The 27,990-nt window shown below is 38.1% G+C and overlaps 1 protein-coding gene across 4 annotated transcripts; it reads left to right on the top strand.

Moving 5' to 3' along the window:
* The first annotated feature begins 213 nt into the window (after positions 1-213).
* On the top strand, positions 214-27,580 carry HNRNPR (heterogeneous nuclear ribonucleoprotein R). 4 transcript variants are annotated; one of them, XM_068917578.1, is made up of 11 exons: positions 216-607; positions 7,216-7,381; positions 9,652-9,770; positions 10,197-10,304; positions 11,027-11,140; positions 18,901-19,077; positions 21,710-21,845; positions 22,956-23,161; positions 23,730-23,879; positions 25,969-26,090; positions 26,273-27,580. In XM_068917578.1, exons 1-11 carry the CDS (start codon positions 533-535, stop codon positions 26,883-26,885), a joined length of 1,986 nt encoding a protein of 661 aa, XP_068773679.1. In that variant the 5' UTR covers positions 216-532; the 3' UTR covers positions 26,886-27,580. The 4 variants fall into 4 exon arrangements, with proteins under 4 accessions (XP_068773680.1, XP_068773679.1, XP_068773678.1 ...); XM_068917577.1 differs by having other exon boundaries at positions 249-607; positions 7,213-7,381; XM_068917576.1 differs by having other exon boundaries at positions 499-607; positions 7,195-7,381.
* Positions 27,581-27,990: the final 410 nt, after the last annotated feature.

Genomic DNA, 27,990 nt, shown 5'->3' with positions numbered 1-27,990 from the left:
AGGGCCCGGGCCGCGCTGTGAATTCCTCACACGCGGCCCCCGGGACACCCACCGGCCTCAGGGCTAGGATTAACCCCGACGGGCAACGCCTTCAGCCGGTGGCTGTCTGCCCCAGGGCCCCAGTCACCACCCGGGATGAGCCACCTCGGGCAGCACCCAGCCGCAGGCCCTGGCGCGCAGGCGACGCCCGGCCGCCGGGGGCGGGGCCCGGCCGCAGGCGCGCGAGGGCCCAGGGCGGGACGCCCCCCGCGCACCCGTCCCGCTCCCTTTGTTCGCAAGGCTACGGGCGGCGCTGCCCCTTTAAATCCCCCCAGCTCGGTCCCTGCCGGCGCGCCGGGCTGAAAGCGCGGCGCGATTGGCTATAGAGCCTCCCTCTCATTGGCATCTGGGAATAGCTGCGCCACCCGCCTCCCGCTTCTCATAGGCGCTGCCGGCTGCCTGTCTGAAGTGCGAGTCCCTGAGTGGGTGAAGCAGCGGTCCCTGGAAACAGTTCCGGGAAACCCCGCGTGTTGCCGGGGTCGCGTCGCCGTCCATGAGGAGAAGGAGGAGCGCGCGCCATTTGCCGTCGCTGCTTGGGCCCGAGCTGCGCCGCGCAGGCCCCGCTCCGGTTAGTCTCCGGGGGGTGCCGATGGTGTCGGGGGGCCGCCTCGGTCGGGGGAGGAGGAGCGGGCTCGCGGGCAGGCCCTGCGGCGGGGTGGCAGGCGCGGGCTCCGCCTAGGCCCGGCGTTGACGGAGGCGGGCCTGGGGCGCCCGCGCCGCGTAGGCGAAGCGGGACTGCGGCGCCGCTGGTGCCCGGGCACGGTGTCTGCTGCGCAGGCCCCGGCGGAGCGGGCGGGTGGACCGCGCGCGGGAGCGGGTGCTGGGGAGCGGCCGGGGGCGGGCCCTATGGCCTCGGGGGGGGGAGGACGGCCCGGCGGCCCGGCGCGGGCCCTGCATGGGGAGGGCAGCGCGGCCGGAGGCCGCCCTGGCTCCGCCCGGCCTTGCGGATTAGCCTTGCATGTGGCTGGGGAGGAAGCGTGGCGGGAGCTGTTCTTGCGGTACTGCTAACGATGGCTGCCGTGTGTCCCTCTGCGCTGGGAGTTAAGCCCTTTCTCGATCCCCTCTTGGGCAGTGTGGAAAAACAGTATTTTAACAGCTCAGACGCCCTGATAGGCAGCTGTCGTGGTTACTGTCCGATCTGTGCCGCATTATGCGTGTGGGGAATTGGAAAAGACTTTGACAGAAAACGCATCGCTGTTGCCAGCGCTATGAATAACTCTCTGAAATCTTGTAGAGCGCATTTTGATACTGCTGGCTGTAGGGAGGGAGAACTGCACTGCATCTTCTCGCAGCTCTCAGGTTGGCACTTAGTATTTTGTTTGAGACAGTAACACTTGCTAAATGCTCTGAAGGAAGCATTGTTGCAAGGACATTGGTTTTCTTAAGTGTTCTTTACCAAAAGATCTTTACCAAACCTTAAACGAAGCCTTTTTTAAATCCCCCTCCTTTTTTTTTTTTTTTTTTTCACGTGGTTCTAGTTACTGGATCTTAGCGACCTTGTTACCTATTAATTCTTGGACGTGGCTAATCATATACTTGAGCTGTACTGGACTAAGCTTTTCTTTGAGGAAAGTTGCTTGCATTCCGCCCACCCCCCAGTATCTCACTGAAGGATCCTACCAGCATGATATTTTTGGGCTGCAAAGGGAGTTAATGTATATGAAGTTGTTGGGTTTTTTTTTTTTTGTTTAAGATTATACTTTGTATAGCACTGAATTATTTTATGTGTCTTCTAAAAGTAAAGACCATCTAACCAGAGTTTTACAGTGTAATTTCACTATGTAAACTGTAATGTTTGCAAACTAGCAGAGGCTAGATGACATTTTTCTATCTTAGAAACTATATTTTTCCATGAGTGTTTAATATCCTTACCTCTCAGTTTTTTATCTAGATGTGATCCCTATTGGGATAATATTTGAGCCTCCCACTAATACTCAATAGTTTTGTCGAAAGAAGCAATGCTCCCTGCTCTCATAGACAAAGATCTGCAAAACTTTCTAAGGACAAGTTCATCAGAATAATGCTCACTTTTGCTGAAGTGTTGTTTTGAACTAGAATGTTATGGACGTTGTTCTGTACAACCCAGACAATCAGGTGAGCCATAAAAGGCCAGCTCCAGGTAGAAATTAGGGTACGTAGATTTTTATAGCTCAGGTTAGCAAAACGTGGTAGGTACTGAATCAGTCAGTGCTGTATTTTAATGGCACTGATGGCTTTTGTGCACATTGCTAACCTGTTGTGGTAGAGTCATCTCTTGATGGAGGGACTGCTTATACTTGCATAGGTAATGAAGCGTAGTTTCTGTGGGGACTGTGCTAGTCTTTTGGTTAGGATAATGATGGAGGTTCTCAGGTTTTTTTTTTTTTTTTTTTTTTCATTCCATGGCATTATGGAATGGGAAAGACAAAACTGTGCTGGAGGGGTGAGGGTGCTAACTACTCATCGTTGTAAAGGTAGTCTGTCAATGAGATGCTGGTAAGAAAACTTTGCTAATGTGTAAAGGCCATTACTTCTAAAGATGTGATAACTTCAAAACAAGTCTTCTTATATGACATACTAAAATGTTCATTAGTATGATATAATTAAACTACTAAAATACGCTTTCCGTGATTGAATAAGCTATAGTTGAAACGAAATGGCTATAATCCTCGCACAAAGAAATGTTAAGGGATATGCTAGTCACTTTTGTGAACAAGTGAGGTTTTAATAAACTCCCAGTTGAGTTTCCTAATCTAAGATCCTTTCTTCCCCTTGCTCATAAATTTCTTCGTGTTTTGACAGAAACCTTAAGTGCAAGACTGATGATATTTTTCTGGGGACTAAATTTGTTTTCTTGAGGTTCATTTAAAAAAAAAAAATCAGACTCAGTCTAACATCCCCCCCCTCCCCCAATTCTATTTTTAATGTAGTCTAATTATTGTTTTTTCTCTTTAGACCCTGCAGGCTATGTATTCAATAGGAGGATTAGTAACATAAGCAACTTGAAATGGCTTTGGTGCAGAGTTTTTATGTATGACTTATGCTTCCTGTCCACCTTTGCTAAACAAGTACAGTTTAGTTCCTTTGCAAAATCAAAGTTAAACAGTAGAAGGCTGAGAACCGTATTGTTGGATAATCACTGCAAAGTTGGTTATAGTAGTTTAAAATATTATTGTCCTTCTGCCAGAAGTTTCCATTTCTGCTCATTTAAGCTGTTACTGAACATGTTTTGAATTAACTAGACTGAATTTATAATTAATTGGATGGAAGTATGCTCAGCTAGTCTGAGGGTGGCAGCCTCTAGAGGGATGGTATAAAAAATAGGAGATAATAACACTATGGCGGTTTCATCAATGATTATCTGTTAAGGGCTGAGATCAAGTTTCTGTTTTAATATGCCAAATGCTATCATGGTCAGGTGTATATTAATTCATTTTTTCTTGGTGGAAAAATACTATTTGAACCATTTGAGTTGTTTAAGCATGGGGGAGGGGGAATTGTTTCTGGATAATTTAGAAGCACCTGTACTTCTTAACCTGCAACCTGTCATATGATTAGCTCTTAAAAGAGGGACTAGTCACTAGGCAAATTAGTCTTTTGGGAGGTAGGATGAGCAGCAATACCTTTTGCTTGGAATTTGAAGGCTAAAAATATGTTTGAATATGATCGAGTATTCATGGCCTTTAAAACACATTGCTGGCAATCTAAAGTTGCCCCCTGTATGTACTTACTGCTGCTCATTTGGTAAGCACAATTTTATGCACATACTTTTAAGTTCATCCACTTGTGCATGTTTTTAAAAAACAAACGTGTATCCCAAACTAATATACGTGATCCTTTCCTGTTATCCACACTTAAAATCTTTGCAGTTCAACCAGTCTTCCTATTCTCTAGATGTTTGAGTTACTTGATATACATGAAAGGGTCTTCAGTGCAATATTTGTATGCATATCAATTTTGCCTGCATGTGTGTGCTTTTTTCCTGTGGTCTGTCATAAGCAGAGCCACGCGGACATACTGCACATGTAAACAGAGATATGTCTCACTTCTTTTTATTCTTTAATAAGCTTTTAGTATTTCCTTTAGCAAGGAGCAAAAATATTAATCAAATCTTTGTATATATTTTCCTTACTGATAAAATTCAGTTAAAAATTACTTTTTTTTCCCTGCTACCTACATCTGGCTCACATTATCTAGAGGAAGAGTTAAATTATCTTTCTGCTATAACTTTTTAGTTATATTAGAACTAATATTATTTAGTTAAAAATGATTAGTGCATCACCTGTGAACTCAGAGTGCAGATTTCAGTATTGTAAGAGATGTAATTTTACTTGGTGGTGATGATTCAGGAAGAAAAAAGCCACTCTAATCTTGGATTTCAGGCCAAGCTTGCAAAGCCAGCGGAGAATCTGTTGCTATAACTGTGAAAAGGAGCATGCTCCTTCTGGGTGCTGTTAGGACCCAAGTATTCTTTACAGCTATGTCACTTTCAGAATATTCCAGAGTAAATTCTTTAAGAAAGTTTTTTTTTTTTTTTTTTAGTTAAGTTTGTGTTACAGGAAATAGATAAAGTTTATGCCCCTCTTAACTTTGTGGGATGGTGAACATGCACTGCATTTGACTTAACCAATTAGTATCCTCCTAAAGACTTTAAGCCAAAATAACCCATACATCTAGTAATTTAAAATACTGATAGTTTAATTTCCATTGTCTGCATACCATGTAGTAAAATACTTACTTAAGAAAGCATTTGATCAGTTGCAGTGGTATGTAATAATGTCTGGTATGTAATAATTGGATATTTATGGCATTACATGTAGCCCCCACCCCCGTACTAATGTATGTTTGCAGTGAAGGTAATGAATCTTCATGCTGTTGGGCTGCAAATTTTGCCTGTCATAAGTTTGAATTCTTGAACTGCAGATGAGGTTTTTCTACCTAGAAACAGTAGCTGTCAACCTTGTGTTCAGTTATAAGCAAGGCAGCACATATTTAGCAAGGCTAAACTTGTAGAAATGTTGACACTTGAAAACTAATCTGGTTTCACAAAAAGCACAAACATGTTCAGGGAGCATCAGCATAAGCCGTTGTAGCTTAAAAAGTGCTTAACTGTTTCAAATAACTTTTTTCTATATTAACATGTTTTAGTCTCATGGTTCTTGTTTTTTTTTTCCTGTACAGAGAAGATGTATATGCAATTGATTTTATAAGAGGCAGTGAACAAGTGAAAACCAAAAATATCAGTATCATTTGTACATCATTTTGTGTATATTCTATGCATTTTTAAGAAGAGGGATTTAGAATGGTATCGTACCTTTTCATTTCAGTTTAACTTTCAGTTAAACTAAACTTCCCTGCCCCACGCTGTTTCAAGTTTGAGATCTTGCAGAGGCTCTCTAGCAAGTAGACATCTAGCTGATTTTGTTTTCCATGATTTTTCTATCCATACCTATAGAAACTTTATATTGATTTGGTGTTTTGAGAGTTCAGTTAACGCTTCTAATGGTAGGTAAGCATGATTGTAGTCTTCAGGTAGCATTTTTCCTATGCAATTAGGATATAGTCACAGTTGCTTTTAAGTAATTGCTTTTCAGTTTCTAACTAAACTGAATTGGTTGGAAAGCAATTTCTTCTGGTCAAGAAATGGAATGTGTGTGTATGTGTTTATGCACATGTATACACACACACACATATACACATGTAAATATATACATATATATATAGATATATCTCCGCGCACATGCGGAGGACTTTATATCATTTCCTTGCCAATTGCACATCGGAGAGTGACATCTGATAGAGAAACAACATTAGGTGCTGTAATGGCATTCTAAAGTCACCCTTCAAGTCAATACAGTTTTAGAAAAATCCACTACTTCTCTGTCTGAAGAAAAAAAATTTTTTTTTTTTTCCCTTCCATCCTAAAGCTTGCAGATCTTCACCCAAACAGTTCATAAGCTTTATTTCAGAAGGGATGGGTATCCAAAGTGACTATTTTAGGTGTGGTTATTTTTGGAGGCTTGTTCTGCAGTAGAACTATTTAGCATAGTAAATAGCTTGAGGCCTCAACGTTTTAAAAAAATTGTTCTTGAATCATCTTCATATCTGTATTCTAGTACTTGCTGCGTTGCTCCTACCATGCTGCATATGTCTTTCTGGTTATCATTTCACTGCTGATCATTTACTTCTTCCCTGTCTTTTGAAGCCTGAGGCTCATTTCATTTCTGAACTTAACAACTGATCATCCTAATGTTTTCTGCTGGGTAGTTGAATTGCCTCTTGTCAGCCTTTTTATTTGAAAGTACTAAATATCTGTTGGCTGGCTATTTGAGATATTGAAACTGTTTTTAATCAATTGGGCAAAGCCTACTGGAATTGTCTGAGAAGATAGTTGTGCATTTTTCAGTGCACAGATTTACAATCAGTTTATTAATTCATACATCAAGTCTTTTTACATATATGAGAACTCAAAATGCTGCGGTCATGGCTTCCTTTTAAACCAGTAAATTATAGATTTTAAAAAGTAGCTGTGATTTGTAGAGCTTCTATTTGACTAAATCTGAAAGCATGGGAACTTCTCAGTTGCAGATTGAAATTATAATGTGCTTCAGAGTGCAATTTTTACTCTTCTTATCTTTATTGAGTCCTGACAGTGTTGTGAGAAAGTGTTTGGCTAGTCTTATATAACATGTTGGGTTTGAAGGAAGACGTGGCAACAAGCCAAGAAAGTGAAAATTAGCAAACAAGTATTGACATTTTGATATGTTAAGCTACCCTGCAGGGTTATATGTTCACTAAATTATACATCGTTGTTTTAAAATTGGAGGAATGGGAGATGAAAATAGCACTAGCTCTTCTAATTCTTTAAAGGATGTTATATCGTATCCCAGTACATTCCAGCTGCTATGGTAACCAGTGAACTTACTGACAATCAGCAGATAAAGTTTAGACATTGCTATGTACATGAAGTACATTTAAAAAAAAAAATGTGAATTCTTCCATGTACATTTTCCACAGTACTAAGGGTTGTACTTTCCTTTGAAATTTAGATCAGCTGCATCCAGAAAGTATTAAATAAAACTTTGATACAGGTCATTTGCAGCATGTATACAAATTAGTTTAGATAAATCATGCATTGTCCTACAAACTAGTTATTTCTGGCTTATTGTAATATAGCTCCTGAATTTTTTCCAGCAGCATAATAAAATGGCTAATCAGGTGAATGGTAATGCGGTACAATTAAAAGAAGAGGAAGAACCAATGGATACTTCCAGTGTAACTCACACAGAACACTACAAGACACTGATAGAGGCAGGCCTCCCACAGAAGGTGGCAGAGAGACTTGATGAAATATTTCAGACAGGTATAATATGCATTTCTTGTTTCTGACTGGTTATGAAAGTGAGGGCATACCATTTTCAAATTTTTATAGATTAAGGTTTAAAAATTCATTGTTTTTGATCTGTGTAGCTCTGAATGTTTTGCTACTTTGACTTCCCTAAAGGCAAATTGGGTTTGACACTGACTAATTACTTGACACATCCTTAGTGTTGTATGTGATATCTTAGTTGCTTTAGGGCACAGAGCACTAGTTTGTTAGACCTTGTCAAATACAGATGTGTGTTTGAGCATACTAAACTGTACATTTTTTTTCTTCAGTCCAAATCATCGTTTTGCTTTTACTTTTCTACTGTCAACTCCTCACAGTGGTTCTTAATACTGGAAGGCTGGATAGGTGACTTAGTGAAGGAAGCAACTAGCTTGTCTTGCCTGGGACTACATTTGAATTGAGTCTGCCTGTGGATTTTGTGTTCTCTCTAGTTCTGAGTGGACAGTTGAATCCATGATGGTTATTACACTGAAATGTTCAGTTTGACACAGACTGCTTTTTGAAAAAGTTGAGGACTAAGCTATCTAGCAACTTGAGTAATACCTTGCTGGTAGCAAGTGGTCTCTGCAAGTGCTAGAGAGAAGGCTTCTTTATAGAAAAAGGTTTTTCTATTTTGTTTTTGCCCTTATTATTTTGTCCTATAAACAGAAACTTTCTTTTCCTCTTTAGAGTGTGTTCTGTGAACAGATATACAAGATGCAGTAGAACTGCTTCATGTGTTTTCTTGAATGCCTTGGTGGCAAGATGACAGTTTTTGTTGAAAAGAGTCAAAATTCCACTGACGAAGTGAAGGCAGTTCAAAAACAATACCTTATCCATCTTCAGTATGATATTCTGGCTCACATGGATGATGTCTTTTGGAAGTCATTCACAGTGAGCTTCATCAAGCTTTTGCCAGCTTTTATTGGCTGTAGATACACCCTTTTGAACTGTGATCATGACGATGTGCACTCGATGGTTTGAGAGTAGGTATAATATGCCTGGGCAGAGGAACTTGTGGGGCTCTAGCTGTGTTGCAGTTAGGTTGTGTTGTGAGGAGTTCTCAAAGGAGTTAAAGCTTTTCAGCCCAGAACCTGACTACCTAGTATAATTCCATTGCATGAGCAACTTCTGAAAACATTTATTCGCATTTCCTTAATACCAACTGAAGAAATTTGCATTGTGCAGGGGTTTGTCAGTGAAACAAACTACTTCTGCCACTAGAGCTAAATTTGGGGTTGAACTTTGGGTGTTTTAATCTGCTGAGGTCTTACCTGAAGGATACAGGTGCCTTCCAATATGCAGGATCACTTCTGAAATGTAGTCCTTGGGCTTGGCACTACTGTGCGTTTTTGAATTCAAATACCAGTTAAGTAATCTATGTATTCTGGAGATAGAGTTGTTGCAAAGTGTGTGGAGTTCTTGATTATCTGTCCCTAAATTTCACTGTATGGTTTAGAAAGTACAAATCTTAACGTCTATAGTTGTGACACTCCACAGCATATGTAAGTGCATTACAAAAGAAAAGAAAGACCCTATAAAGGTTCTTAAACTGAGAAAAGTGCTTCAGAACTGGTCCAATGTTTCTTGGGGGAGACTGCACCTGTAAAATTAACATTGGCCTGTTTGGGTACATAGCAGGGCTCGAAATAATACCTTTTTGAATTCTGGCTTTTGAACTGCATGGACAACAAAATGAGTTTAAAAAAAAGACATCTAAGACGTTCACTAATTTTGCTTTTTGAAGTTGGAGGAAAGAGTGAATGAACCATTCTACTTTCTAATATTTTGTGGGATAGTGCTTTGTAAGAGTTTGTTCCTCAGTCAGGTGGCTCCTTTTTCACATAGGATACATGTAATGTTCACATACTAGCTTACTTTAGAACAGCTCTCTTCAGGAGAAGGAAGCGTGAAATTGAAATTCATAAACCTACTAGAAGTGAGCCAGAGTTCGTTATTTCAAACCCTGATGTGTAATACTGCTTTTTTGTGCAGCAGATTGGATTCCCAAACATTCGAAAACTGTTACACTGGGGTATAATCTTACACTTCAGTTAGTGCTTAGGTATATACATTTTAATTTAACTTTTTCATTGTACTCATGTTCTTTCATATGCTTGTGTAGGAATATGTAATTGATATTTAATGTATAATTCTTTATTGATATGAAACGTAACTTTTTTGACTTTAAAAGCAAACTGCATAGTGCTTAGTTTGTATGAAATTCAATAGAAATCTGTAACTTCTTTATCTTTAACTTTTAGGGTTGGTAGCTTATGTCGATCTTGATGAAAGAGCAATTGATGCTCTTAGGGAATTTAATGAAGAAGGAGCCCTCTCTGTATTACAGCAGTTTAAAGAAAGTGACCTGTCGCATGTACAGGTAAGGTGAGAGCTCCAGGAGTATGAGCACATAAGTATAATTAGTGTTCTGACACTACTCACAGGAGAGTTACTACTTACAAATTCATTCATGTTCCTGTATTCTAATACTTCAAACCCAAATAACAAGCCTGTTAAAAATTGCCTTAAACGTGTACGTATTTGAGTGCAAAGCAAAAACTCTCAGATGGTAAAATGAGCGTGCCATTGAGAAAATAAGGTAAAAATATTACTTGGAACCTGATAGTCTTTTCAGTCTTACGCATTTGTTCAATTAATTCCTTTAGAAATTTTCTAAATAATTATTTTGGCATTTTACTTATTGTGTTAGCTTGATACAGTGATCTCGCAGTATGGAGTATTAAGATTCAGTCACCCAGGGCTTTTCATACAGACAATTGAATTACTTTATAAATTGTATCTACAGAACAAAAGTGCATTTTTATGTGGAGTTATGAAGACCTACAGGCAAAGAGAGAAACAAGGAAGCAAAGTACAGGAGTCAACGAAGGGACCAGATGAAGCAAAGATCAAGGTAACATTTAAAAAAAAAAAAAAAAAAAGTATTATTCTATACCAGAGAATTAATATATTGCCTCTACACAGACTGAAGTAATTTTGAATGTCCTTAAAAACCATCAGTATTACCAGAATAAGTATGTTCATGCTTATGCCTTAAAGAAATTTATGCAAGATAGAAATTCAAAAGAGAGAGTGTCTGCTTGTTTGAAATACAGATCTACCTAATTATACAGTTACCAAAATACATAAACCTAATGTTGTATGATGACTGTGAAAACAGAGGTCTGCCCGAGAAGATTAATTTGTCTTTTAAATTAAAGTTCATATGAGCTTATAAAATTAGTATGAGACTAATCAGACATTTCAACAAGATTGAGTCTCTATTAGTCAATGTCTTAAGAAACAATTAGGATTTTTCAGTTTCTGGTGTTCTGGAGTGTTGAAGGTGCTATGTACAACGTTAAAGAGTAAAACAGCAAATAAGGAAAAAGAAAAATGGGTTGTTTCCAGTCACCTCTGTCAGTATGAAATTGATTTTGCTGTTTGTGTGTGTTTTTTTTTAAAACCCCAAATATCTTTTTTTTTTTTTTTTTTTTTGATCCGTATGTACTTTGTTCTCAAATGCGGCAAAGAACAAATGAGGAAGTGTTTTTCTTAGAACATTTTATTTTATTCCTCATGTTTTTTAATATCCTCTACCTCTTCCCCCCTAACTAATGTGACAATCTTTTTCAGGCTTTGCTAGAGAGGACTGGTTACACTTTGGATGTAACCACAGGACAGAGGAAATATGGGGGCCCTCCTCCAGATACTGTATATTCTGGTGTTCAGCCTGGTATTGGAACAGAGGTCAGTATACGTAGACTAACCTGATGGTTATTTTGAATTTTTGTGTGAAGTGCTATATTAGAAGTACCGGAAAGTAAACTATATTACAACTGAAAGTTTAAAGCATTGTGGAGGAAAGTGTGCGTTTATGTTTTTGTCTTAACGAGTCTTTCTTAATCCTGACTAGTCTGTGGAAAACAGGGTAATGGACTGGTGGAAAAAGCAGGTAGAGTATACTGGAGAAGGCTAAACAAAGTTTCCTAAAATATAAATTAGATCACTAAGTTGTCAGACTTCATGGTCCAACTTAACGTACCTATATTAGTCATTTTTATTAAGTTATTAGCTGTATGTTTAAAAGCATAACTAAAAAGTATTTGGCTGTTATTCATAATGTAAATAAAATTTGAGGGACAGCAGCAATGATGTTTTATGCAATGTGCTGAATGTGAAAAAGACTCTTCAGTATTATATATGAGTATACTCATATACAAAGTTTTGAGGAGGACCATTTACATTAGTAATCATTAGCAAATGGTTTATTTGCATTTGCTTCAGTCTATACAGAAACATCTGTGAAGCTTGCTTGGGCTGATCCTGAAGCTATCACACTTTACAGATGCCCCTAGTATAACAGTGTCCATGTACTAAAATGAGAAACAAGCTACATGGACTCTTTTTTAGAGCTTTGCTTTTCTGTATTCTTAAAAGGTGGTTTAGAAGTCATTAACCAATTTTGTGTTTTGTGCCAGTGTGATCATGTGCTTGTAAAAAACGTTACTTAAATGCACTATATCTGGTGACTGAAAATATTGAATTGATGACAGTAGGTAATTTTCTTTTGTCTGTGATGATTAGCATCTTCAGGAAGTCACAGGGAAGAGTGTGAAGTTGGGAAGGCTATTATACTATTAACAGTATGTTTTTTGTACTCGTGAGTCTCACAAAGTTTACTGGAATGGGTAACTTGTGGAAACTCCCCTAAGATAAGGACGTCAACATTAGAGTCTAGCAAAAATGAACTGGCCATTTACAGAAATCAGACCTCTACCAAATGAACTTAATCCTAGCATTTTGCAGGATTATTTCAAGCCTGATTAGTTTAGGAATACTGCTTGATTCGACTGGCTGAGCTGCTGAACACCTTGCCTAAACTGCTGTATGCTTTATTATATTTAGGCTTAGCTCTTGCTGTTGAATTCTGAGGCATAGTACTCAACCTCTTAAGTCTGATCTTATGATTTGGCAGACTAGGAAGACATGTTCAAACACATGGAAGTTATTGTGTGGCAGTTCTTCCCAGCATGAGATATTTCTTCTAAGCATATGACAACCTCTTCTGTCTTATCCTCAACCCTTCCATTCTTTTCATGTTTTTCTCCACAATATTAGAAAAGACGCAAGATAGAGCCTTTTGGATTGTGGCAGTAAATATCTTGTCTGAAACTTATTTTGAACAGTGCTACAGTGCTCTCAGCTTGCAGCAGCTCAGATATGTCAACGCCAAAAATGTCACTGATGTCTGTAATGGCAAACCTCTTCTTAAGGGTACCCAGATACTGTTACTGATTTTGATAAAATGTATATTAGGTAAACTTTTTTTAATTATACAGATATACGGGGTCTTTCTACTGTAAATATTTATATATTAAATACATTTTCCAGCTCATGAATGCTAATTTTCTTGTAGGCTTTTTTGCTGTTTTCTTTTCTGTGTTTAGCTAATAGAAAAGTGTTAGCTAACAAGGATTTAGCTAAAGAAAAGTATTGCAAGCATCTGCTAACCTGAAACGCACAGATTTACTTCTCTGGACTGTGGTTTACTGGGGAGCTGCGCTGATGCAATTTTTCTCTTGCCTGACTCGCTTCTTTCTAGCGTTAGCACGCACGCTTGCTACTCTTCTGCAGACAGAATGCATCTGCCGAACAGGCAGGAAACGTCATTGTTCATTTATTTGCTGGCTGGGTTTTCTACTGTTTTAGTAAGGTTTAAAGCTTTATCGGCTGACAGAGGGCTCTGAACCTAAAAGTTGGTATAAGATAAGCAACAGGAGACTGCCTGAACGGTGGGGATCGTGACCTGCTACATTAGTATTGCTTCTTATGAAACTGCATTTGAAGTATGGGCTTGGGAAGGGTTTCTCCACTACTAATTGACGTGCCCTGATTTTGAAGCTAGGAAGTGGAAGAAATAAAGGGCGTTGTCAGATGGAGATGAACGCATCTGAGTATGATGCAGCTGTCCTATGATTTCATGGACCAACCTATTTGACCATGAGTCTCCAGCATCTAAGTGTAATTCGTTACCTGGTAACTCTGCTTCTGACTCACCTTCAAGATCTGCTTCAGTATTCTGTGGAGGAAAACTAACCTTCATGGATGTTCAGCACGTCAAACATTCACCTTTTAAAATCGTCACACTGAATGTTTTGATGAAAGGATTATGTGGGAGAAGCAGTCTAATGTATATATGCAAGTGGGTGGGCCTTAAGAGCAGCTAGATCTTTTGGGGCTGTGATTCTGTAACTCAGAAGGACAAAGTAGTTAAAGCTGTGTGGAAGCTTGGAGGCGAACATAATTGAAACAGGATTTGGTATGAACTTACTTAAAGACTTATTGCTACAACATAGAGCATTTTGATTACAGTGAGGTCATAAGTTAGTATTTAGATTTTTATGAAAGTGTTTATTGGATGCGAATGGAAACAATTATGAGGTCTTTTTGTTTTCCTCTCCCTATTCTCTTCTTATATTTGTTTTCTCGTTTGCATCTGAAAATGTTGGTAATTGCTTATCCTCAAGGGACTTGTACAGCGCTGCTTTGTTTTACTTAAAATTTCTGAGGTTTTTTTTCCTCCTTCTGCTACACCAGTTCTTCTTGAAGTTGTGTGTTCCTTTAAGGATAAAGTCTAGTCACTAAACACATTGGGAAATTCAAGGTTGTGAATGAATCTGTTTGCACATCTTACTGACAAACTAAAAGTAAAATTTTTTTTGGTTCCAAAATGCATGAGCTATGTATTTCCTTCCTTACCTACTCTGCAAGACTTCAATTGCTAGCATACTGTTGTGCAGTTTATTCTAAGTGCTTTGAATACCCTTGATCATACTCTTGTGACTGATTTTTGATATCGGAGTTGAATTGATCCTTGAACTGAAATGTAGCAACTGATGACTCGCATAGCTCAAGCTCCTCTTCAGTTTGCTTTCTGCATGCTAGTTGTAGTTTATTTTATTAAAGTATATATGGTAGCAATGCTGTAAAAAGAAACAAATTTTTTAGTGCTCTTAAATTGCAGCTATTTACACAAAACTACTTTAAGTTGTCTTATTGTGGTTCGGAAGTGGCTAAAAACCAGTTGCGAAGGAACATGGGAAGATGTGTAGACAGTAGTAACTTCTAAGTTGCAATTCTAGTAACCTTTGAAATTAAAGTGCAGACAAGAAGAGCGAATATTATGAGTTTGACTGACTTCAGTCACAGCAAGGAAGGGTTACTTAAGTGAACGAAGAACAAAAGGAACTTTAGTAACATTAGAACTTCAATGCAAATAAGACAAATGTTCAGTATTTTAGTTGGATAATGCTGGGTCGTAAATCCAACATTGTATCTGTGGGTTTTGCATGTATCTGTAATAGCTAATGAAGTTGAGGTATGTTTGCTGAACGGGTTAAAATACATATTTTTTTTCAGTCCTGATCTTCAGTCAGCTGTCCAAGGACCTAAATATTTATATCCAAGCCGTAGATATTCTGACCTACATATGGCCTATCTAGACTGACATAGCAAAAAAATTAAGGAAGTGGCTGATGCCATATTTGACTTCCATCCTTCAGCAATAGGTGTAAATGAATATAATTTCATTTAAGGCATGATCTGAAGAACAGGAGATTCATTGATAACTGTTAAATACCAGCCTCTTTTCTCACACAAGTAGAGGCAGTGGAAAAGTGCTTTTCAAAGTTAGCGTGGTACAGTCCTGAGTAAATGACTTAAATCTGTTGTACTAACTGTTGGACTAGTTTTACTGAGGGGTGTCCATGTAAAATATGTCTTGCTCCTGAAGTTTTCAGAGACTTCTAATTCAGTGTTTTTCAGTGGTGTGAAATGAAAACTTGAAATTACTTTTTAATAGATGATTATTTACCTGATATGTGCTACACTGATCACGTATAAGGTTATATATTTATGAAACAGTTTAGGCTATGTAAAATTGAGGATACCATGTCCTTTTCAGAGCTGAAATTTATCGTAAATATATAACGACCATGGACTTTGAATGTCTTTGGCAAAAATACAGAATTACTTTTGGCTCTATGAATGATAAATTGGTATTGCATCTGCTCCTATATGGGTATATGGTTAGAATTTGTGGAAAGTCGGAGAATGATTGTTAGGTTAACTTGTCAGCTGGAAAATGTTGTGTTATATGCTTAAGATGTTGCAGTAAATAAACTGCTTTTGTCAATAATAAATTGAATGGGAAGACTCAGATGATATTATAATTCTCTAACTTGGGAACCAGTTTTTCAATAAACTTGGCGGGAGTTGAACGAAGCAAAGCTTTTGCTGTATTTAGTGCACAGAGAATATAACTTTTATACTGGAACAATGTGGAGGTTTAGCTAAAGCCCTTGTCCCTTAGTGTCTCTCTTCCACTGAAAGGTTCTTGTACTGTAAGTACCAGAATTTCTGTTCCCTTCCTTATTTTTATGAAGACTGTAGATTCGGATGAATTCAAACAGTCATGTGGCCTACATTAATTTAACACTTAAATTGGGCCGTTAAAAAAGATTGACTGTACATGAAGCGCTATTACAAGGAGATGAAGTTTTGAAGAAGCTCTTATAACACTGTACACTTTTATGAGTTTGGGATGGCAACAGAAATTGTTCAGCAGTTAAAATAATTGAAGGATGCGTCATCTAGAGCGCTGAAGTGGTTTGCATCCCCGAATAATGCCCTGGAAAGTCTGTTGTTCATGAAACAAGATGAAATTCTCCCTAATTGACAGAATTTTCTTATTTAATCTAAAACAGTAATAAGAAAGAAGTGAATTGGGGTACTTTGTACATTTCCTTTAGGAAGCAAAACTTGAAAATGTAAGTCTAATAGTCAGTGATCTCAACAAAGGCACAGAGATGAGACAGTTGCATCCTGCTTAAATCAGATCTATGTTATATCACTAGTAATGCCTGTTTGCAAAATTTTTTCCATGGTACTTTTATTGTAGAACTGTAAAATGAAGTAAGACATCTGATATTTACATTCTTTGATATTTCAGAAACTTTTCTCAAACTTACTGGCATACCTAAGGAAAGTTATTGCGGATATTTCTTTAGACTCTTGCAAGATATCTCTGTGGCATTTGTCATGTCTATTATTGATCGTATAGTATATAAAGTTTACAGGTTCAGAGTAAATTCACTTTAGAATGATCATTATTCCCATGGAGACATTCAGTCCTCCCAGTACAGATGTGAATTTACTCTAGCGTATAGGTCAGATATCAGTGTATTCAAATGAAATCCTGTTGTTCATCCCAGCTCCTGGAGTGTATTACCTGAATTGAAGTGTAATAGCAATCTTACGGCTTTGATGATGGTCTGAAGTTTGTAGAGAGAATGATACTTAATTTAGAGTATACCAAAGAGACAGGAAGGAAACAAGGGAACGGAGAAGCTTAAGGAAGGTAAATCTTTGGTAAATAGCTGGAAAAGTAGAATTTTTTTGTATTTGGGTGGGATTTTTTCTTTTCTTTCTAAGGCAGAGTAGTCATCTGTTTGGCACATCAGCTTCAGTTTCTGTTGAGTGACTGTGAAGTCTGAAGAATTTAGTGCAGACTGTTTACATTTGACTGACTTGAAAACCACTTTCAGTTTGACAGTTCCGTTGACAGTTTCACTGCCTTAATAGCCAGTTGCAGTTCCTGTTTTGTGCACTTCCATGAAGGTACTGGCTTTTGTCTTTGAATTTTGCACATGGGATTTGGAATGAAATGCTTGTGACAATAACGTAATGACAATAGAAACATTTCTTGCAGGGATTTCTTAGCCTTTCTTAAGAAAGGCCTCTTGGCTCTCGCGTTAAATTTCTGTTCGGTATGAGAGATCCATTCCTTTTTCCCCGATAGCAAATAATACTTGGCCAGTTGGTGTTCACAGTGAACTGAGAGCCTAAGCTACATGGAAGAAAAATTCTGGAAACGGAATCTCTGAAAACTGAATCTCAGGAAGGGGTATAATAACAAGCACTATAAAGATTCTAGCTTTCCTTTGGAGGAAAATAACTTGCATTCTATTTTTTTTTTTTTTTTTTTTTTTTTTAATCGAAGTCATGATATTCTCATAGGTTTGTTCATAGCTTATGAGAGTATTCTGTGCATCTTCAGTTTTGGTGTTGTCTGCCAAGTCTTCAGTACAAGATGTGACTATTAGCAAGGCTTTGCCTAGATGGGAAAGGTTGGCTTCTACTAGGTTCCAATACTATGACTAGTATTTGAAGTTAAGAACCGTAAGTCATGTTTAAGTGATAGAGTTAAAACCAAAATGTGTAAAAATAAGAGTGCACTGTGCTTTGCCTTGGTATTGTATTATCCAAACTAATTTTTAAAAAGATGTTTTTAGAAGCTCTATCTAGACTACATTTTTAGAAGAAAAAAATGTTATGTGTGTCTTAAGTCAGCTTGGAGAGAAGCTTGAGTAAAATTGGTAGTACTACAATTGAATTAAAACCCTATGTGAAGTAGCAGTATTTACAGTGGTTAAAATAGTCAAATTAGCAAGTATCGGTAAATATTGGGGAAATTATTAATAGTTTGTCTGTAACTTGGGTGGGTAAAAGTATGTATTTTGCAAGTTTTGATTTAAAAGTTTTAGGAAACTGTATTATCCAAAACCAATAATCTGTAAATTCCTCCCTCTTCTTAAGCTAAAGAGAACTTATTTCCATATTTTTCGGTGCTACCAACCCTTAAAATGATCCATCTTTGGCAGGCATGGTAACAAAATTCCTGCTGTAAGAAAGTTACTTGAAGAGCATTTGATTTAAAATAGAATTTGATCTTGATGGGTTTTTTGCACAGTAGACTTGTATCAGCAGTTCAAAGATATTGAGAATTCGGAGAAGAGCTACAGTGTTTAAACACTTGAAAAAATCTTTTCTAGTGAGACCTCAGCTGAACCGATTAAACTCCTTAACAAAAACTTGAACGAACGTGAATAGTCATCGCTCTACATAAGGAACAAAAATATGAGGACTCCAGATTTTCTCAGACAAATATGATAAGATTCAGTTGGTGTAAGTTGAAATAGAAATCCAGACTAGAAATAATATTACAGTGTATATTAAAAGTGAAAATGACCACTGGGGAAACTTATTAAGGATGTTTGTAGACTTTTCCGTGTCTGTAATTTTCTAATCAAGATTGGAATAGAAAATGATTTAGGAAGACTACAAGATCAAGGAATTGCTTTGGCCTGGGGTAGTGTAGGATATTTGTTCTTAATTGCCAGAATTATAATCAGGTAAGGCCCATTTACCTCTTCAGATGTAGAAATTTGACCTTTTAATTATAAATAACAAAACCACATTTTTCATATGCAAAGTGGGAGGTTTAGAAGACTTGATAGGAGATGCAATAATATTGTCCACAGTTAAGTCTGCAGTGTTTCTCTATGAAGGTTTATGCTGCAATGTACTTGCTTTTCAGGGAGCTTTCAAATATTAAAAGCAAGTTTGCTTTTTTGCAAAATCTTCAGTTAAGTGTCCTCTTCTTTTAGGTTTTTGTTGGCAAGATCCCCCGAGACTTGTATGAAGATGAGTTGGTACCGCTCTTTGAGAAGGCTGGTCCCATTTGGGATCTGCGCCTTATGATGGATCCTCTTTCTGGTCAAAACAGAGGTTATGCTTTCATTACCTTTTGTAGTAAAGATGCAGCACAGGAAGCGGTCAAACTGGTGAGTAACTCTTTTTTTTTAGATAGGACAAGATGATGACAACAGTCAGCATGTTGAAAATCTGTTAGATAAGTGTTTTATTAAAGCATTCGTTGCCGGACACAAAATTTGACTTTCATGAAAATTGTTTCCTGAATTGATTTAGTGTATATAAATAAAGCTCTGCTTCTAGAACTGTAGCCCTCCATCTGTTAGGGTCCCTGGGTGATTAGGATAAAAATTTACTTGATTACAATTTGAAAAGATATTCTTGAAGCTTCACTATGTTTAAGTTGCATCACCTTTGTACTATAAAGAGCTAATTCGAGATGCTTTATCTTCCTTATGCTCCAGTGGAAGAGGTCTCTGAGTAGGTGTCTTGCATCTTTAGGGTTCCCAGTGGCCTTTGGTTCTTTCCAATAGCAGCAGTACAGTTAGCTCAAATGCAAACCTGATTTCATCTGCATCTGGAGCATTTGGCAAGCACATAGAGCAACCCTCAGGAAAGAAAAATGAGAGTTAGCGATCAGATTGGGGCCCTGCTTCATTTACTTAGCCTTACCTTTGAAGGTAGGCTCTAAGAGATGTCAGCCATGGGTAAGTTTTGTGCTTGTTGTTGACAAACTAGTGTATTTTCTGCCAGAAGTTTTAAAATGAATGTGCTAGAGACTGAATACTTAAGGTCTGTCTTTACGAGGTTATTCACCAGCATAGCAGTATAATGTGGCCTTTATATACCCAAGAGTAGGAAATGGAATTAGGTGGATCAGTTTGCATTTCTGAAGGTACTGCATATGGCTGTGAAATACTGCTTGTACTTGAAACCAAAGTAGTTGAAATGCTGGATCCCATTTGCTTCAATGCAATTCAGTTGATCCTGGATAAATTGGGGGGAGGGGGGAGAAACCCCAAACATCTTGTTTTTTTCAGCTGGAATAGATAAGGACATTTAAGAAGCAGTCGTAGCTCAGTGTAAAGGTTTCAGAAGGAGTCGCTGCATCTAAATGTTCCAGTGTACATTTTCCCTCCCTAAATACTTCATGTATTTAGGTATAGTTGCAATTGTTATATTGGGCTTTAGGATTAGGATTTGTATATCCTCACTTAGTGTTGGGTTTTTGTTTTGTTTTTAGGTTTTATTTTTCTTAATACCTGCTTGAATATCTGTTTAAACTCACGTGAAGTATATCTTTGAAATTGATTGCTTTTGGATTTCAGTGTTTGAAGATGAGTGATGGATGCTGAGTTACTTTCACTTCTGAAGGAGAAAAGCTGCTTCTCCCCTCCCAACTTTACTAACATTAATTATCTGGGACAGGCTTGTACAAGATTTTCTACAGGCTAGTAGGGAAAAAGTAATGAGGGCCAGCACATTCAAAATTTTGATGCTAATTCAGCCTTGATAGAAAAGCGAGGTTTATCCAGTACCGAAAATAAGTTGAAATTTCAAGTTTTTTTGCTTCTACACTGTGTGAATGCTGTGCTTCAGATGTACATGTACCGGTGGGAATAGGATTGATTTTGGGGGTAAAATGGCTTTATGAGCTATACTTGGAAAGGTAGATTCAGATTAAGTTCATAGCACTAAAGCTCAAAATTTTACTGAGTTACAAAGCACTGTTGTGTGAGGCAAAATTCTGAAATGTTTTTGTCTTCCCTAATGTGGTCTTATTTGATAGCTTGTGGTACTTTAACTTTCTTTAATTCTTCATGAATATGAAGGTTATTCAAGGTATTGCTCTGTCATGTGTATGACTGTCTCAGCTAGGGTAAAAATGGCTGAAAATTTATTCTTAAAAAATTGGTGGATTTTCAGAAACTGGCTGTTGATCAGACTTAAGCCCGTTTGAAAATCCTACCTAAACCAAAGATGATGATGTCTGTCTTGAATTTTAGTAAACTTTTTTTTTTAAAGGTTGAATTCTCTGGTCTGTAAAGATCTGTCAAGGAATGTTGTTATCCATAGAGTAATCTAACTGTGGCTAGAAGTGTGATATGAAGAGATAGGCTAAATGACAGTATTTTAAATATTTTATGGAAAGCTGAAACAATAGAGGTATACCATTTACAGGTATACCAGAAAATCTCTGCCAGGAGAGTAGGAGGGGAAGAAACGAGGAAGCACACCGTACTGTAAATTAGGCTTGTGAGCGTCGCAGAGCAAGCATGCTCTATGTTAAGAAGCTATCAAAGTAAGCCAACTGAAAAAAGTGGAAGTACTCACAGTATCTAGAAGGCTATGTGTTTGTGTTTTAGTAACAGCAGTAGTGAGCAGTGGTCAGTCCAACTACAGGAAGAAGCCATCTTTTGTCTCGAAGTAGCTTTCAAGCGTGAGATGAACAGTATGTGAATCAGTCTATCCCCTACAGTTTGTATCTAGGTCCTGTTCCCTGTACATCAGTCTATTTCTGTAGCTTCCCATTCAACAGAATATTCAAAGTTTTCAGCGGAAGACCTAAACTCGCCAACATTCCTCTTAAGTCAATGCTGACCAAATATCACAGTTCTAATAATTCTTCTGCCACGTGAATTCAATATCAATGTATAAAGATTAGAGAGTCTGAAGGGAATAGCTGACTGTCTGATTTTTTTAGGGTTCTTTTCACCCATATTGTAATGGGTAATGCAAATGACTGGTGGCTTATTTTTGCAGTGTGACAACTATGAAATTCGTCCTGGGAAGCACCTTGGAGTATGCATCTCTGTGGCAAACAACAGGTTATTTGTTGGGTCAATTCCAAAGAACAAGACCAAGGAAAACATATTGGAAGAGTTCAGTAAAGTCACAGGTAAGGAGCATTTTAGGTTTGTTGCACTGATCCCAAAATACCATTTTGGTCTCTCTTTTGTAGTTCTAGCTTTGCAGCAGGTTCTTTCAGATATCATTTAAAACTATTTCAAGTTGGAGTCCAAGTTTATTTTTGGTAGAAATCTTATCTATGAGAAGTATTTTGTGATGGAGCGTAAAGGGACTAGTGTATATTCTGAGTTTGCTTTGTCTTACTGCTTGTGACGTTATTGATGTTGTAGGGTTACAATGTGAGATAGAAACAGCATGAATTAACTTAGAAAAAATGTGGAAGTCCTAGTTCTGTTATCTGTTCGAGGTTAGTGTTTAAGGATCTGTGTTTTTCATTGGATCTACAATAGTTTCTTGTCTGAGAAGTTTTTGAGGATCCTCAAAAGAAAGTATATTGAAGAATGACAGGGAAGCAGCACAAAGAAATCAGCTGAGAGGCAATATTGAATCAGGTTACAGGGAATTTTAATGTTCCCCAGTATATGCAGTGGATAGGAACAGTCAATCAGCTCGTCGCTGGAAGGATGCTTGTGCTTTATATGAGAGGTTAAAATCTTGATCACCTGCTCTTCTTCCTGTAGGAAAGTTTTAATCTATTGCTTCTTTTTTAGGATTGCTATTTATAAGTACTGCAGGGAAGTGATGAAAACAGAAGGTGAATATTCATTTCCTTATCTCTCCTCTTTTTGGAGAGATGTGGAAGAAACTCTCCAGCTTCCCCTGGAGGCATGGGAGATACCATGTAGTAGTGCTGACTGCTTTTCACAAATGTAAAAATGGTAAAAGAATATATAGCAAACTGTCACTGTGTGAACTGTTTGTGTTGATGTCTTGCAGGGCCTAGTTTTGAGGTAAGTCTGTTTTGGAGAATTTTACCTTCTAGGTAACCTGTTTGTAGGTAAATTGGATGTATTTATGTGGATATCCAATTTTGATTTGTTTTCTTCATTTTTTCATGCTACTCTTTCACGCTACTTTCACTTCAGGTGTTAAGTTCAGAGGCTACGTATTAAAATGATTTAACTTGTTTTGGGTAGAGTTCAGGTGTGGTTTTTTTTTTTTTTTCTTTTAAGCTCAATACTAAAGACATGTTTTTCAGAGGGTTTGGTGGATGTCATCCTCTATCATCAACCTGATGATAAAAAGAAGAATCGGGGATTCTGCTTCTTGGAATATGAAGATCACAAGTCAGCAGCGCAAGCTCGACGCCGCCTGATGAGTGGGAAAGTAAAAGTCTGGGGAAATGTTGTGACAGTGGAGTGGGCTGACCCAGTAGAGGAGCCTGATCCAGAAGTCATGGCAAAGGTAATTGGAAACGTCATTGGATGCTGTAAATCAGTTGCCTGTGCAACACATCAGGAACATGGTTGTTCCAACTGGCTATTCCTATTTAGATTAATATATACAGAATTATCCTGCTGGATTGGCACACAAGTCTGTCTCCTTAGCGTTCTGCTTCTGCTGTTAATGAGTAGTAGGTGGATATTTTAGAAGAGCACTTCCCAGAGTAAGAGGACTTGGTGAAGTACAACACAGGGAATGACATTTTGCTCTTTATCCCTGTGTTTTGGGAAAATTCTTTGCTGCTCTAGAAGTCTGTTACAAAAATTTTACTGGGACTTGTAGCATCCCAGAAGCAGAAAATGAATGTTGGATATGCTGCTGATCATGGAGGGGAAGTGTGGAAGGACAGTAGGTGTAGAAATTTCATGCAGATAACTACAAGGCTGTCTTGTCTGGAAGCAGGCACAGAATTTACAGGATTAGCTAAAAATCGTTAATGCATAGAAGACAGTAATATCTTTTTAGTTAATGTTCATTTCCTTTGATGCGTGATTTTGGGTTCGCAACTTTCATACTCGTTTTTCAATAGGTGAAAGTTTTATTCGTAAGAAACTTGGCCACCACTGTGACAGAAGAAATTCTGGAGAAATCCTTTTCTGAGTTTGGAAAGCTGGAAAGAGTAAAAAAGTTGAAGGACTATGCTTTTGTTCATTTTGAGGACAGAGGGGCAGCAGTGAAGGTAAGCTGATTATTCTTTTTTTTTTTTTTTCCCTCCCCTTAGCGGAATCAGATGTGAGCAGTTTATTTTCTACGAATGTTTTTAAGAATTTCTTTGCAATATATAACGTGGTGAGACAATCTGTAGAGCACATTTAATAAGGTCCCATTGCAAGAATTTTAATTGTAAGGATTTTGTTCCTGTGATTTCAGTAGCTAGGAGGATGTGAAACTTTCAAAGGACAAAACTGTAGCAAACAAATAGACTGGAAAAGATATCTAGACCAATGCAGGAGAGTCTAGAGAAGAGAGGAAAAAAATCAACCTAGACAGTTTTTTTTCTGAGGAAACACTGGCAGAAGGTATTAGTTGTCTCTCAAAGACCCCTCTTTAAAGGCTTTTGTGTAGTTTTTAGGGTGACAAATTCGTGAATAGAAATTGCAAGGTAGTTGAAGTAATTTGTGAAAGGGAGAGGAATGATGCTAGCATCTCCTTCAATGCATTTTTTTTCCCTACCTTTAACCGTACATGCTCCCTAGAGCATTTCACTTAAACTGGTTCTTAAACATTAAAGATGGTTATTTTGAGCTTCAAAGCAGTTCTAAATAATCTTTTTCTCTGTATCTAAGAGCAGTTAAGAAAGTCATTAGTCTCTGCTGTTTGTATTTCAGGGGCTTAAGTTTTACAGAAATCACTTTCTCTTGTTTTTAAATACCTACATAGATTTTTGTGGAGGTGGGAGGGAGGTGTTATGTACCTTGAAGTCTTTTCAGAATGCTTTATGAATATGGCTTTAGCATGAATGTCACTCATAGTTATGAAGTTGGGAAGCCAGTTTGGATAGTCTTGGACCCTGTCCAAGAGAGGGTAAGGAAGCCTGAATTCCCAGAAAGGGTAAGTCAGTGACATTTATTTCCTGACATGTTTTAATGCAGTATGTCTTAAAAACGCATTAGCCTCTGTCCCTCAAACTTCCCAGAAAATCTTTATTCTAAGTTCTCTGTTGCATTTGAGCAACTGAACACTGCTAGCGGCTGACATTCTTCTATGAAGAGTCGGACCAAAATCAGTACTAGAGCGTCTCTAATAATATTCTTCTTCCCTGAAACAAGCTGGAATGTTACCACATCTCCCCCTCTGTTTTATGGCCGCTAAATTGGTTTACAGATTGTTGTAATTTACAAATTCCTGTGAATAGGTGTTTGGTTTATTTAACTAAAGCATTATTAAGATATTAATGCATGGAAGACAGAATTGGCTCATTGATTCCAGAGTATGCTTATTTTCATACCTCCTTTGGAATAAATTAGCCATAATCTTTACTATTTTGGGGAGGCATATAGCTGTAGAGACCTGTGAAGTCTTTGTTAATGCATATACTGGTACCCAGAAATACTACATGCAAAGTAGATAACCCAAGATAGAGCTGGAGGTGGAGTCCTGATTGCACTTTGTGCGTATGCCACCTGTATTAAGTTCTATTTGAGTATGCATTTGATAGCTACAAATTTCACATGGACACTACTTTTCTGGAAGATTGTTGCCTTACTTGATGAGATCACCAGGTTTCAGTAGTCTTTTCCTCAGCAGGTGGCCTAAAATCTCCCTGTCCCTCCCCCTTCCCCTCCCCCCGCCCAAAAAAAAAATCATTCAGAGTCAACTGAGTGTAAAATACTTGATGTCCTTGGAGACATTCACATAGCGTGTTTGACTGGTTAGGAAGTCCAAATATATTACTATTACTCTTCTTGTGCGTGCTTTCTAACTGGCTTACGAGTAAGCTGTTTTTGTGTCAGTGAGTAGTGAGAACTTCCGCTGATGTTTTCTTTGAAATGTTTTTAGATAAGTATCTTAATCCAATTATTTTACTTTATGATACAAAGAAAAATATTTTATATAAAAAAGTCCTGCTTCAGTGTAGCTGATGGATAAAGAGGGACTTGAATAGAATTTGATGTATCCTAGATGTATTTGATGTATCTAGAGGACAGAAATCAAGCATAGAAAGCAGTTTATTCTGCAGCAGCCCAGCTGCTTTCTTTCAGAAAGTCGTACTTTCCTGTTGAATGGAAGTGATTTTTTTAGATGTTTCTCTTCTAATTTTTGTACAGGCTATGAATGAAATGAATGGAAAAGAGATAGAAGGGGAAGAAATTGAAATAGTGTTAGCAAAACCGCCTGATAAGAAAAGGAAGGAACGTCAGGCTGCCAGACAAGCCTCCAGAAGCACTGCGTGAGTGTTCATTTTTGCACTGCTGTGATACTGAACGGACTTCTGCTGCAAAATATGAGCTAGTTAAAAGAATGAGTCACTTTTCTCCATACTGTATACTGTTAATTAATATGGGAAAAAACTGTAGTTTATTTTGGGAGACTTCTGAAGATAAATTAATGCATGTTTCTTTTCCTTAACAGGTATGAAGACTATTATTACTACCCTCCGCCTCGCATGCCACCTCCTATTAGAGGCCGAGGCCGTGGAGGGAGAGGTGGATATGGCTATCCCCCAGATTACTATGGCTATGAAGATTATTATGATGATTATTATGGTTATGACTATCATGACTACCGTGGTGGCTATGAAGATCCCTATTACGGCTATGATGATGGCTATGCTATAAGAGGAAGAGGAGGAGGAGGAAGGGGTGGGAGAGGCGCTCCTCCACCTCCTAGGGGGCGGGGAGCACCACCACCAAGAGGTAGAGCTGGCTATTCACAGAGGGGGGCACCCATGGGACCGCCAAGAGGAGCCAGGGGTGGGAGAGGGGGTCCTGCACAGCAGCAGAGAGGACGTGGTGCTCGTGGAGCCAGGGGCAACCGTGGGGGCAACGTAGGAGGCAAGAGAAAGGCAGATGGGTACAACCAACCTGATTCCAAGCGCCGTCAGACCAACAACCAGCAGAACTGGGGCTCCCAACCCATCGCTCAGCAGCCGCTCCAGCAAGGTGGTGACTATGCCGGTAACTATGGTTACAATAATGACAACCAGGAATTTTATCAGGATACTTATGGGCAACAGTGGAAGTAGACAAGTGAGGAGGGATTGAGAATATTGGCAACATAGAATTGGCTATAGCTCTACATCCTTCAAAACAAAATTGGCTTAATGTTTCATCCTTCAGTAGCGATTGGCTGCCATTTGTATTGGGCTGAAGAATCACTCTATTGTGTATATACTCGAGTCTCTTAGTTTTCTTTTTCATAAACGCACTTGGACATTACTGGGCTTGCAGAATTCCTGAACTCCATATGGGGTTTCAATGCTTTTATCATTTTAGGCTTCATTTTAGCAGTTTAAAAGCAGGAATGGCACACTGTTCAATCATGATTTTGCAGAACCTCTGGTTTTGGACAGGTTTTTTGTTTTTTGTTTTTGTTTTTTTTTTGGATTTGGGATAGACTACATAGGAGTATGCTGTACATAAAAGTAAAAGCTAGTGCTTTGTCTTAGTAGTTTTAAGAAATTACAACAAATTAAGTTTTCTTGTATTGAAAATAACATGATTGTATGTTTTGCATTCCTAGAAGTAGGTTAACTGTGTTTTTAAATTGTTATAACTTCACACCTTTTTGAAAATCTGCCCTACAAAATTTGTTTGGCTTAAAAACGTCAAAGCCGTGGCAATTTGTTCCTTGATGTGATTGTATTTCCAATTTCTTGTTCATGTAAGATTTCAATAAAACTCAAAAAACTATTCAAAACATTACCTATTTCAAATTCAATTGTGTCCTAAAACATTATTTCATTGGTAATTCTTGCGAAAAACATTGGTTTTCAAAACATAACTGCCTATGTGAGTGATCAAATTCATGCAAAATTTCTTGTGCTTTCCAGCATGTAGCACTGTGGACATCAGACTGAAAAGTAGGAGAAATTGCAAATAGCCCAAAGGGCACTCTTTGTTTAATTGGTGTTTAATAACTTAACAGCATCTAATTTTGAAGCTTTTTTTTTTGTTTTTAAATAGTGTTGAAATGTACCCAAACATTCATGGAGATTTAGTTTTAATATAATACGTTAATGTAATGTGGAGAAGGAAGCAGAGCCTACAATGGTGTTAATTTTATTCCTTTTTATTATGTACTGTGGAGTCCGTCTAGAGGCTGTTCTATTAGGGTCCAGCCCTATTGCA

Source organism: Struthio camelus, chromosome 23 (genome assembly GCF_040807025.1).
Source record: "Struthio camelus isolate bStrCam1 chromosome 23, bStrCam1.hap1, whole genome shotgun sequence".
NCBI lineage: Eukaryota > Metazoa > Chordata > Aves > Struthioniformes > Struthionidae > Struthio > Struthio camelus.
Note: the sequence above shows the minus strand (reverse complement) of the source record. Positions and strands in the feature narration are given on the sequence as shown.